Source organism: Hemitrygon akajei, chromosome 1 (assembly GCF_048418815.1).
Source record: "Hemitrygon akajei chromosome 1, sHemAka1.3, whole genome shotgun sequence".
In the NCBI taxonomy this organism is placed as follows: Eukaryota; Metazoa; Chordata; class Chondrichthyes; order Myliobatiformes; family Dasyatidae; genus Hemitrygon; species Hemitrygon akajei.
The window spans coordinates 34,744,211-34,758,237 of NC_133124.1; the positions used below are offsets into that span (position 1 = coordinate 34,744,211).

The 14,027-nt window shown below is 39.4% G+C and overlaps 1 protein-coding gene across 13 annotated transcripts in view; it reads right to left on the reverse strand.

Annotated features, from left to right (window-relative positions):
* Positions 1-750: 750 nt before the first annotated feature.
* The window catches only part of sulf1 (sulfatase 1), a 316,869-nt gene continuing 303,592 nt past the window's right edge, over positions 751-14,027 (reverse strand). For 10 of the 13 annotated variants that reach the window (XM_073040863.1, XM_073040831.1, XM_073040854.1 and 7 more), the window contains 4 exons: positions 12,355-12,478; positions 9,171-9,204; positions 6,785-6,838; positions 751-926 (listed from right to left, as the gene is read on the reverse strand). In XM_073040863.1, the coding sequence (XP_072896964.1) occupies positions 893-926; positions 6,785-6,838; positions 9,171-9,204; positions 12,355-12,478 (246 nt within the window). In that variant the 3' untranslated portion in view covers positions 751-892. The remainder of the gene's footprint in view (positions 927-6,784; positions 6,839-9,170; positions 9,205-12,354; positions 12,479-14,027) is intronic. The other 3 variants (XM_073040905.1, XM_073040922.1, XM_073040913.1) reach the window with 3 other exon arrangements.

Genomic DNA, 14,027 nt, shown 5'->3' on the forward strand with positions numbered 1-14,027 from the left:
TTCCTCAATAAATAATTAGTGGGCTGAGAGTTGATGAAAGGATGGAGGGGGCAAGGCACTGCCTTCTGCATTGAAACTTTCTTGTGTTCCCTCTCCACTACTCTGGGGGTCTTCCTGAAGCTGAACGTTTACCAATTTCTCTTTGTTACTGACCCTGATTTCTCGGGGGACTGTGAAAGTTTTACTATGAAGGTGACCAACTGACCCAGCAGGAAGATACATTTGCCCTTCAAAGATGTCCTCTTTCTCCTCCACTTCATTCTGGATGCTACGTGATGGAAACAGAGCACTCTGCTGAAGGAAGAGGCTGTTTCTGGTCTCAATCTCCACCAGACCGTTACCACTGACACCTTCGTCGTATTCCAGCTCCGCCCATTCTTTTATCAACTCTTTCGTCCGATTTCGTCGCCACCACTCAGTAGCTGAGAAATGCTTTTCGGGTATATGATTGTAATTTATCGCATCCTCATTTGGATCCTTGCCACTTTTAAGGGCTGGGCTCGTGGTTGCCCCTTCAGAGTCAGCAAGTACAGCAGGTCGTGCTTCTGTTGCCTCCCATACAGTCATGCCACTAGATTCATCCTCAGGCTCAGTAGAGAACACATTGCCCAAAACAGGCAGTGGAGTTGGTGCCATTTCCAGTGCTGTGGTGTCAATGCTTAAATCAAGAGTCCCGCCCTTATTTAGCGCAATGGCCTCAGAAGTTTGAATGTGTCCAGAGAAAGTCTTAAGCAGTGCAAACATTCTATCTACATCCTTCCAGTAATTAGTCCAGTCACCAAGGCTAAGGCTATAATTATGCCTGTGTTCAAACAAGCTTTCATCCACACTGTACAAAGTTTCAAGTCCTCCCCAGTTGATATTTTCTGTGAAGTTTGGCAGTTTAAGTGGATTAACCTTCCCATCCATCCCATAGCTGTCCCCTGCTGGCAGAAACAAAGATTCACAGTAGTTTATTTTCAAGTCTGTACATCGCTCCTCTGTAGTTGCTGAAGCACATGCACCTGCTCCACTATCACATGGTTATTTAAAGCAAAATTAGAGATAGCATGTCTCACCACACAAAGACTTTAGCAAAGATGCAGAGCAGGAGCAGATTTAAACCATACACCGCAACATGAGAAACTGGAAGAATGCTCAAAGAAAGATATGATTTTTAAAACAAAGGAATGTACATAAAAAGATTTCATAAAGTAAATATCAAATATGTAGCCATATTGATTTTGCGGACAGCAAGCATGCTATCGGTGTGCAAGTTTATTTTACTGCCTTTACTATTTGATTACTATACAATCAAATATTTTTTGCACAAAGGGGTTGATACTTGCATTATTTTGATCTCTCTCAAATACACACATGCATGCACACATACCAATATATAGTATATAGACATTTGCTTTATTTAATTTATTTGCATGTCCCTGTATTAACACTTATTGGACCAATTCATTCAACAAAATACAATCTCTATTCCAACACATTTCCTTATTTAATATATCCAGTATCTCAGAATCCACTGCCAGATTGTAAACAATCTGTGGTCTAATCACCTCAAAGTGCCAGTGGGTTTGAGGAAAGTTCAGATGACTGCATGCCTATTCCCGACCAGTAGCACTAAATATATATATGTCTTAACAAACTTTGTGTTCTATTCCTCATGGAAATTTGATTCCAGGCTTTCCCGAAAATGTGGGGACAACAGGGAGAAATTGTAATGCATTATTGCAAAGCAGCAGGAAGAACATGCATAGAGAGAGCTAAGTGATTTTGCAATCAGTTCAAGCTCTGTCGTCCAGTCATCTTCTAATGATGAATGGTAGAACACAATTAAAAGATAGTAAGAGAATTTCCCCATCCTCAATGAAATGGGCCAAAAAGTGAGTACTAGAGGATGTTCCCTATAGAGGGGAAGTCTAGGACCAGAGGGCCCTGCCTCGGAATAGAAGGACTTCCCTTGAGATTGGAGATGATCCCTTTAGCTAGAGGATGGTGAATCTGTGGAATTCATTGCTGCAGATGGCCATGGAGGCAGTCATTGAATATATTTAAAGTGGAGGTAGATAAGTTCTTGATTACTAAGAGCATCAAATGTTACGCAGAGAAGGCAGGAGAATGGGATTGAGAAGGATAATGAAACAGCCATGATGGAATTGTGGAGCGGACTTGATGGTCTGAATGACTTAATTCTGCTCCTGTGTCTGACAGTCTTAGAGATGAGGATGAAACAATAGCAGTCATGTCCAGCTCAAACCAGTGAGCCATCTGAGCTTCTTACTGAGATTGCTACCATCACACAATCCATTCTTCATCCAGCTTGATCACTTCATGTAATTTCAAGACATTATTATCTGAACCCTCTTGGCTGAGAGTACTGGAGACAGCAAAGGCTTCAGGATCAGAGCCTCAATCCATAACTAAGATATTCCAGACAGTTACAACACTGGCCTCTGCACGATAATAAGGAAATATGTTTACTATAAACAAGACAAATGCATTCTGAGTAATTACTGCCCTGTCAACCATCAACCGTTGCTAAATGGTGGAAGCCATAAATGTTTATTCTTTCCACCACTTGCACAAAGTGGATTGCTGTGCAATCTGCTGCAAGATGCATTTCAGTTATCCCCACAGGCTATTCCAGCAACACCTCCCTGATCCACAACCTCCATCACTAAGAAGGAGAATGGCTTCAGGTTCATGGAAACACCACCTCCGCCCTGAGCTGTACACTATCCAGACTTGGAAATACATAGCATTTCTTCTTTTTATCTTGACTGAAACTCCAATCCAGAACATCTCACCGATTATTAGGGATGAATACCTAGGAAGTTGCATCCTTATACAAACTATATGCATCAGAGCATGATGTCCACTAATTTGACTATCTTCAGCATCTCCTTTTCTTTATCTACTCTCTCAAATCATTAGACCCTTGCCTTATTGGGAATCTTTGTCTTATTGCTTTTCCCAGTAATTGTGGTCACTTGAAAGAGACAGCATTCCTCTTACAGTTAACAATTGCTCCAGAGAAGTTTCAACAATCATAAGAACTTGTATTTATATAATAGCTATAATGCAATCACCAATTCCACATTTTTCAAAGGATTTGACATCCTGCTATATACATAATGCAGAGGCAGGTTTTCAAAGAAGTAGTAATGTCTTAAAGTAGAAAAATGAGAGGCAAGACTTTGTAGGGAGATGCAAGAAAGAAGAGAATTAAAAAAAAATGTAGTGTCGCATAAGTGGCAGCCAGTGTAGGACAGAGAATGGATGACAGCACAAAAGGGCATAAGAGATTGAGATTATCTCAGGTTTATAGGAGTAGAAAGCAACATGATGGCTGAGGGTGTATTGGGCCAGTCTCTGCCAGAGCAAGTACAAAGATTGATTGACCTGAACTGGGGGGACATGCACTAGATTTTCTTAATATGGAAATCCCCAACCTTCATTTCAATTGAATTATTTTCAACATGAATTTATTACCAAGTATTAAGGAAAACTGAAAGGATGGGGTTAAGCATGTTAGGTTACTTGCTAAAAGATCAGAAGTTGGTTAGCGACAATGTCAAGAATCCAAGCTTGTAAATAAATCTGAAATCTGATTTATTTGACCAAGTTTAAAAAGTATCATATGGGTATCTAGTGGGATGAAGAGGCATCATGTCCACTTGGGAAGATAGAGACAGAGGTGAGGCAAACCACATTCAGATCAGATCTTTTCTGAAGCCATGAAAAGGGAGAAAGGTCAAGGAGAAACATTAGGTAGATGTTTTGCACCATCAAATATAGTTTTGTCTCAGACTCAGAATTATGAACTCTGTAGAAAACACATTGAGCCTCTATTATTTCCCACCTCTAATACTGTAACGAATAAGAATAGAAATTAAGAAATAAATTTGATAAGACATTGTTGGTGACCAATAATGCCAGTTCAAAGCCCAGTTTTTAAATTGCATTAGTAAAAGAAACTTCCATCATTATCAAAGATTCCACAGTGGAAATATTTTCCTCACATTTTATTCAGGTTAGGAACAACTTTGGCTTGGTCCTGCTGGGATCCTTGTAGTATGGCTACTGTTCAGAGATCATTAGGTTGGAGCTTCTTTTTGATTCCTGCCTACTCTTCCCCCCCCCCCCCCATTATTCCAAGGTACCTTTCACAGGGTTGCTTTAATTCAATTTTGAGGTATTAATCTATCAGAGGACATCTGATGATGCTCTGCTCGAGTTAAATGCATTTTGTGTCCTAAGCCTGGCCTCTCATGGACAGTAATCCCACTTCTACCAAAAATTCAAAATTGGCCCCATGAAGTTTCCTAAACCAGTATTTTACATCACTTAAATGATCTGTTATGAATATAAAATGTCATAATGGCAAACTGAGAAAAGCATGTTACTGGGTCAGGGGAAAGGTAGATATGTAACGCAAGGCAGTTTGTGAGATCCTGTGAGAGTTAGGAAGTTTCAAAGCTAAAAATAAAATCAAAAGCAAACACAAAGAAAATCAACAATAAGGCAGGACAGCCAATAATCTTCCAGCTGGATGGAGAGGATTCTCCCTAGGGAAATAAAACAATGAAAGATGGCGTGCAGGGCAAGCTGACAAGCAATGCAGCAGCAGCAACACGACAGACCTACATGCTAAAGAAAAGTTTAATTAGTGAAATGGGCAATGGATGAGAGTGATGTGAATCCAATGACATGACGAGCTGCAACTTATTGGCATGAACTGATTTATCCTCTAGCATGGCCACCAGAGAAATACACAAGCCCAGAAACGATCACTTTGGTCCATTCATTAGATACATACAGTCCATTTTCCATTAAATCACAGCAACTTTTACTTTCACAATTTAATTTGAACTTTGATCAATTCTGCCTCTCCACCGTCTACTCTCATGCAAAAGAAGCTAAACTGCAAGGAGAGCTAATGATATTGGAAGAATAGGGGAAGCTTTGTTAATTCTTTTCACTCAGTTTCTTTTACCATTCTGTTGCTACAATGGAGCAATATTTTTGAAGCCATAGTTGGCTGCTGAGGCTGGCACAGAGACCTTGGTAAAACGTGGATTGAATGTCAGTGATAATTAAAATTATAGACAACTATCAAGTAAACTTCCCTTGGTCAAAGAATTGGGGCCTATGCATCTGGAATTTTCAGATATGAAAAATATAAATTGCCTTGCGTTTATACAGTTCCTTTAATGCTGCATGATCCATTACAAACCCAAGGAGCACAAGGAATACGACAGGCAGTTTGTGCAGAACAAGTACGCACAACCACTCAATTACACATGCATTTCGGTGCATTTAGCCATGAAAAGCAGGACTATTCTGCCTTACTTTCAGGGGTTTCATGAAATCTTTTACATATGCTTGAAAAAGACTGGATCGCATCCAAAAGACAGGGCAGGTGCATCTGCCTAGGTTCTTTGCACAAGACCCTGGTGTGAAGTTTGAATATGTGACTCAGAACAGAAAGTTTCTGAAGGTTATGGATGAAGAGAAATGTGAGATTCTGTAAACAGATCATTTAAACATATGTTTACATAGAAAATTATTCTGTGGGATGCTTTGTCAAAACAAATGGGTTCATGCCTCTGCTACAATAGCAGAGCGGACAGATCTAGCATTCTGAGTGTTTATACTCTTCTAATAAATGGCAGCGTAGGATCAGGACAGCGGTGAAATGTCATCCACCCGTGCGTGTGAGTGTAAATGGCCTTCGGTACTCGATCACATGAACAATGCATAAGGAGAGAATGGAAGTGATGGGTGTTAAAGTCTGCAAATGTATTTTCATTGTAATCTGTATATTTACAGCAGAGGTTGATAGGTTCTTGATTAGTAAGGGTGTCAAAGGTTACAGGAAGAAGGCAGGAAAATGGGGTTGAGAGGGGTAATAAATTAGCCATGTTAGAACAGTGGAGCAGACTTGATGGGCTGAATTCTGCTCCTATATCTCATAGTCTTATTGTCTTATAGTCTAATCTCTACACTGTACCTCATTTTCACTGGGATCAAGGGAGCATAGTGTTTATTTAATCACTTTTCTTTTATCCATATCCATGGGACTTCTCTGCATGATGTTTTATGATTTTTTTCCTGGGCAGCTGGGAGATGTTGCAGATCAGACATTAGTCTGGGAAAAGGCTTTTGCCTCTACATATTACATTGTTCTGGGGGAAAGATGTGAGAAGGTCCAGGACTGAACCAGCATATTCACCTCCATGGCTGTTCCATTAAGAACTGCACTCTCTTCAACCTACCATTCCCCATCTACCACTCTCCCAACAAATCAATCCTCCAGTGAAAGAAGTTCAATAACAGAAAGAGCCAGCCCTGTACAAAAGGAATTTAATAAAATATGGCTTGCAGCATAAAGCAAAAGAGGCCCTTTTGTTGAAAATGGTAAAGCAGCGGGAAGAGACACAGCACTGAAAAATCTTTTATTCGTTGCTACATGTCCATCCTCAAAAGCACACTCATGTTGTGCATGTTAACTACAATGTCAATATTCACACAGCAGAATACCACAAGTTATCAATTCCTTGCAATCCCAGCTACTGTCACTTCTGAACAGCTTTTAGCCAATTATACAGAAATAATAAATATTTTGCTGCTGGTACATTTTAAGAAGGAAGTAGAAATAGAACTGTTACAGCCACAGTATTGATTTGGGGATGCATATGAATTGAAAACTTAAGAGTTAGGTTAAGTCACCACCTTAACAGTGATTTCTTCCCTACTGGTTACTAAAGAATAGCTTTTAGTCACTCACAAGGACTTGAAGCTCGGCCTCCTCAACTTTGGCCACTTTCGATGCTGCTGTAGCCTGGCAACCAGGTAGCAGGAACAAAAAGAGGCAAAGATCAAACAGTTAGATTCTAAAGTTAAGATTATCTTGGTACATTTATTCATTTTCTGATTCTCTATATAAATATATTCATTTTTATCTGCTAGGTTATCTCAAATAAAATACACTTATTGCCAGGTAATTATTTGCAATATATGTTAGGATAATTTCATTAGTTTATTAAATGCTTTGTCTTTCCACCTATTTGCACTCACTTCCTCCAAGTGTCATCGAGTCTAATGAACACCTCGTGTATTTTTCTACTTGTTTATTCTTTTTTCTCTCCCCCTTTAGCATTCTCCTATCCTACACACAATTTTAGAACTAAGAGAAGAGATAAATGAAAGTTCTCAAAAGACTCTGGAATCTGTGAGAGAAACATTCGTCAACTGTTCAAGCAAGTGTTGGGGGAAACTCTTCCCTTAGCACTTCCTTGAGCAACACTTATCAAGTATTGTATAGGTACTGCAGATACAAATTAATTTTGTTAGTTCTATGAAGCTTGTGCTTTTACTGAATAACACAGTTTAGTAAATTTATATTAGATTTTAGAACCTATATGCAAGATGAGAAGAGAATGTGAAGCTTACCAGTTGTACAGAGAAGGAAAGTTTGTAAAATAAATTACAAAGGCACCAGAAGTTTAATTTTGGCTCATTGTCTGTTTTTGACATATGTAAATTTGAAAAAAATTATCAAGAGTATCTGTCACAATAATTTACTGAATCACAGTACAAACTAGGGGAAAGAATTAAAATATTCAACCTTATCTGGATATTATATCCTTGGTGTAGGATAGTGGACACAAGGTGGTGATTAAGTAGAATCTAAATCCATTGTTAATTGATACAAAGAATGTTTTACAGAAGATTAAAATGATATTACAAATTTTCATTTGAGGAGTTAGTAGAATGGTTCCTAAAGCACAGTGATTGAATTCCCTGAAAACATTGGGTAGGGTTTCTCCTGTGGACATACTGTACAGTATTAATAATTGTGATTGTTCTGTGGTGTGAGCGTACGGCTCATGATCTCAAAGAAACATTTGTATTATCATAAATGTAAAATCATCCATGAACCTAAGTAACCGGGAAAGGATTTTAAAACATAATTATAACTTTATTTTGTAATTCCAACAAACTCTAGATGCTGTAAATCTGAAATAAGAATAAAATATGCGGGAAACACTCAGTTGAGGCAACACGTGTGGATAGAGATACTTATCAGGTTGGACGGCCTTCATTAGGATCTACTTTGACTCCATTTCTTTTTCCATGGATGATTTCAGCATCCGATGGCGTTATGATTTTATTTTTCTTCGTGTTTAAATACATTTCTAATATATTTACTTTCTGGGGTTTTATTGTCACTGCAAAAATTGTTAGCACAAAAACTAAACATTTACTTTGCGTCTTGTCCACCAATTTTGAGTAAACTGACTTTATCTAACCAAATATAATAAACACAAGAAAATCTGCAGATGCTGGAAATCCAAAGCAACACATACAAAATGCTGGAGGAACTCAGCAGGTCAGGCAGCATCTATGGAAATGAACAAACAGTCGACATTTCGACAAAGCATTCAGTAATTTCACTGGTGCACAGGGTTCAGCATCTTAGTAAATTATCTTTTGTTATTTAAAAACATATAAAGGGTGCCTCTAAATGCAGCCAAACTTTAGGAATTGCCATTAAGGTCCTTGGATAGGCACAGTATGATATTCTTTAAATACTGCTCCATCGGACAGCTGGGACAAATGTGTGGTTTCAAACTGAACGCTTTCTAATTCAATGTCGAAGAGCATGGCATTGGATTTGTTTTGAACATAATTTGAGCTTAAGCTTTGCCATTTTTTTAAAGATGGTTATGTCCAATTTGGGATAAATATAAAGTCTACCTACACACCGTTCAGTTTTCTAGTAATCGAATGGCTGTGTTAGTGTGCAAATGTAAAATGTGAGTGTGTATGTGCATAAATTTACGTGTATATGTGTGCAAAATGTATGGAGGGAATGGTAGGATCAGACAAATTTTTTTCACTTTGAAATCACTTCCATCTTTAAAGAGCAACAAATGAGCTGGGTTCATAACAGAAGCAAATTATTAGGACTCCTGTGGTTCCCAAAGAGCAGAGTTGAGTAAAGCAGATGGTCTGAAATAAGATTCAGTTGTTATTTGTTAAAGGATGTGTTATCATGCATCAAAGGTTGCTGAATGGAACAGACAATACAAGCAAAAGAAGCTTCAATGGGCCAGCCCATGCAATTGGTTGAAAAGATAGTTGTTCAAGAGAATAAAAAGTAAGGATACCTGTGCTGATCAAAGCTTCCTCCATCTTTATTTCCTGATTAGGAAAATACAAGAGTAATTAAGGTTAATGTTTTTTAGAATGGTAAAACTATTCACAATGTAGTTGTCCATGCATTACCTGAGGAAAAATGTCAAGTGGTTAAAATAGAAAGAGAAGGTAACCTTTGACATGAGAAATAATTAAGAGAACATGGTTTGGAAATCCAAACTAAAAGGGGGGAACAATATCAGTCTTGTTTTAATGTAAATTAGATCAGTTAGGATGGTAAGACTCTATACACACTTCCTCAGCAGTGATAACATGGGTAGGCTTCAACTTCAGTGTAAGTGTAAACCGGGTGATAGCAAATCACCTGTGCCTTTCAATCTCTCCTGCCTGATATTCCCAGTCACTTAAATGAAAAGAAAAAAAAGGGGAAATAGTTGTCAGTACACATCTTGCGCAATCAACTGTCAAATTTATCCCTATGGCACTGTGTATCTAATTTTAACCTAAATTTCAACAACAGGGCAAGTTCCATGCTGAGAATAGCTGCTTATATGACTGCATTAAATATATATTTCTCTGTGTCCCTTTCGTAGACTGTTATATCACTTCCAGACCAGACACCCTGCCATAGAGTAATACAGCATGGAAACAGGCCTTTCAACCCATCGAGTCCATGTTGTCAATACACTTACATTAATCCTATGTTAATCTCATTTTATTCTCTCCACAATCTCATCAACCCACTCCCCACCCCCACCAAGATTCTACCACTCACCTACACACTAAGGTCAGTTTACAATGGTCAACTAACCTACTAATCTACACATCTTGGGAATGTGAGAGGAACGTAGACTCCCTGAAATTTATACTCTATGTGAATCCATAGCAGACCTTCCCTGGTTGCAATTATCAAGACGACTTTTTTCCTCTTTGTCAAAACAAGGGAGTGGCAAATAAATTAATTAATCCTCTTTAAAAATAAGCTGCTGAAAATATGTTGACCATTAATATGTTAAAATCAATGAGCTTTCAAGACTCAGCAATAACAGAGCATACAAAATGATATGCCTGGCTTTGTTGGCAGTTTCATGACTAAAAACAGAGTTTTCAGTAAGTTTTCCTCAGTCAAAAATGTGGATGTAGTAAATACTTCATTTTTTATGGATGCACAGATGGTCACTCTCTTATGAAGTGTTTGTAATTATACTGGCCCCATTGTTAATAACCATTGACATTAATGTGTAGAAATGTACACCAGGAATTTTTTGAAAATGAACCCAGGAAGTATAGATTTTTATGACTGACAGGAAAAACAGAGTGAACCAGTAGGTTTAAAAACTGATATATTTTAGTGTCATATTCTGTGCTGTCAGGTCCTATATAGCATTGTGCTTTACTTACACTGGACTATCAAGATAGATATGTCAATGAAAGTTCTCAGTCATCCAGGTAATTGAATATCAAACAGTAATGAATCGAGGCAAATGCACTTGCTGTGTTGTCTAGAAGACGTTTTGTCACTCATTCAAGAGGGGTTCTTCAGATCTGATCCATGGTGGGCAGTTTTCCAGTTTATAAACTTTGAGTTGTTTAAAAGTATAGCAATCACGCGAGGATCATTGAGTCATAGAGGTAATGAGAGAGTCATTAGTCTTATCCTTGCATGAATGGAGGTGTGAACTGTTGTGGAGATGCTGGGATAAAGATGTTAGGACTGCACTGTAAGTAGCTGATAGTGTTGTTGTACCCCACACCCTCGGTTCAGGGATGTGTTTTCCAGTTTGACAAAGACAGCTTCCTGAACCGAGGGGTGGGGAATGACAACACCTATCAGCTACTCACAATGTAGTCCTAACATCTCTAGCTCAGCGTCTCCACAACAGTTCACACCTCCATTCATGTAAAGATAAGACTAATGAACCTCTCATGATCTCCATAACGACCCTCATGTGATTGCTATACCTTTAAACAACCCACAGAGTTTATAAACTGGAAAACTACCCACCATGGATCAGATCTGAAGAAGCCTCACGGATGAGTGGTGAAACGTCTTCTAGACAACACAGCAAGTCCAGTTGCCTTGATTTACTACTGCTTGATACTCAAGATAGATAGAACCCACTTTGTCAGAAAGTTGAACTGAAAGTAAGTGTTAAATAAAGAGTAGTGCAGCATTCCGATCCATTTCAAATACTGCAGACTTTCATGAGGATTTCACCTGAAAAGTGAAGAACAATGGGGATGAATTCAATTTTACTGGTGAAGAGCAAATTCACATACAGTATGCAGGCAAGAATAGAAATACACAGGCAACACGAGTGAATCTGCAGATGCTGGAAATAAATAAAAACACAAAACGCTGCCAGAATTCAACAGGCCAGACAGCATCTATGGGGGGAGGTAGTGACGATGTTTCGGGCTGAAACCCTTCATCAGGAGTGAAGTAACATGGGATGGTCATGGGGGGGATAAAAAGTGGGGGGAGGGATGAAGTAGAGAGCTGGGAAGTGATAGGCTGGAGGGAAATGGGCTAGGGGGAAGGTGGAGAATTATGGGAAATAAAAGAGAAAGAAAGGTAGGGCTGGGGGGAGATTATAGCGAGGGGGGAGAAAGAGAGAGAAAGAGAACCAGACTAAAATTATAGATAGGGATAGGGTAAGTGGGGGGCAGGGGTATCAACGGAGGTCTGTGAGTTGAATGTTCATGCCGGCAGGCAGGAGGCTACCTAGGCGGGAGATAAGGTATTGCTCCATCAACCTGCGCGTGGCCTCATCTTGACGGTAGAGGAGGCCATGGACAGACATGTCGGAGTGGGAGTGGTCTGTGGAATTGAAGTGTGGCCACAGGGAGATCCCGCCACTGCTGGAGGACTGAGCGCCGGTGTTCAGCGAAACGGTCTCCCAGTCTGCGGCGGGTCTCCCCAATGTATAAGTGGCCACATCGGGAACACCAGATACAATATATCACCCCAGTTGACTCGCAGGTGAAGTGGTGCCTCACCTGAAAGGACTGTCTGGGGCCTGGGATGGTGGTGAGGGAAGAACTGTGGGGGCAGGTGTAGCACTTCTTCCATTTGTAGGGATAGAAATACACATTTGGTTTTATAATTCTCTTACTATTAGGCAATGACTCCCTGTGAAGAGAGCTTAGAACAATGGTCATACATTGTCATCAGAAAATTACGATAAGTGTTACCTGTTTCCGCACCCTTAGTCCGGGGAGTGCATTGTTTGTGCCCTTGGCAACTTCTTAGTTCCATTAACTGTAAATGCAACTGATTAAGGATTTCCCGGTCAACCATGTGTACTGTATTTGTCAGCTGAAACCACAAAACCAAAATAGAACATTTCAATGAATGATGCTCTTTACATCTACATTGTCAGAACTGATTACTTAAACTGTGTTTAAATGAGGGGAATCTTTATTCCCAAAATATTTAGTGATAACATTTCTGAGTCCAAGTACAGGACAAAGACCATAGGAGCTGGGAAGGACTTGTTACACAATTTTAAGAATACATTGTATCTGTGAAATCGGCACCATTTAAGTCTGTGTCTGTAATGGCGATCATGAGATGATGTGAAAAAATGTAAAGGATTAAAACGATAAATTATAATCAAAGGCCTGTTGAGTCATCAACAGGAGATATTTTCTGTTCTTGGGCTGGATATCATATCAGGCCAAGGCAGGACTACACACCCCAGGCTGAATGTGGTTTGTTGCTGTCTACAGAGATAGCTTCAGAGACACTTAGCTACTTCAACAGTGCAGAGGGATTGATGTTTTAGATTAGCACAAGGGAAGCAAATCTCCCTACTTCACCAATGTCATGTTGTCCATCTCTCTTGGGTTTGATGCAAGGTTCACCTACATACATCTGTCAGGTCAGGACAGCAGAAAGGGTTACTGGCTGCAATCTACCATCACTGCAGGACTTTTCATAGAGTCATAGAAAAACAGCCCAGAAACAGGCCCTTTGGCCCATCTAGTCCGTGCTGAACCATTTAAGCTGCCTACTCCCATCAACCTGCACTGGAACCATAGCCTTCCATATCTCCACCATCCATGTACCTATCCAAACTTCTCTTAGACATTGAAATCAAGCTCGCATGCACGACTTGCGCTGGCAGTTGGTTCCACACCCTCATGACCCTCCCTCTGAGTGAACAAGACTCCCCTCGTGTTCCTTTTAAACTTTTCACCTTTCACCTTTAACCCATGACCTTTAATTGCAGTCCCAACAAACCTCAGTGAAGGTGTATGTGTCCAGGACAAAGAAGCTGGCAGGAAAATCATTACAGACATTACCCAACCAGCAAACTGGGCTTTCCAAAAGCTCCCTTCTGGAAAGTGTTATAGGGCTATTAAAACAAAAACTTCACGCCATGTTAAAAGTTTCTTCCCCAGGCAGTTAATATGATCAACCATTTTAGTTAGCCCCTCCCAACCCCTTTACCTATTACCTCAGTCACTGCTTTAAACTGTAAACACTTTAAACTACTTTTATTCCATATCTGTACTTTAACCTCCAAGTTCATTTTTTATAATTCTTTATTTTATTAATAATTGTTGAATGTTGTTATTTTTGCTGCATGTCATGCCAACACACCACAGAAAATTTCTAATGTATGTAAATGTATACAGATAAAGTTGGTCTTTGATCCTTGATGCTCTGCATTTTTATGTGTCATTTTTGTTGTCCTTGTAGGAAGACATCCTTCCTGTTGCATGGAATACATATTCACCCAGGTCTGTCAACTCCCTAATGTTAATTTCCATCAGATATCTATAAAGCAGCCACTTTAAGAGAATCAGAAGTAACAGTTATTGCAGTTTTGCACGATTTGATAACATTGAAACAGATTCTT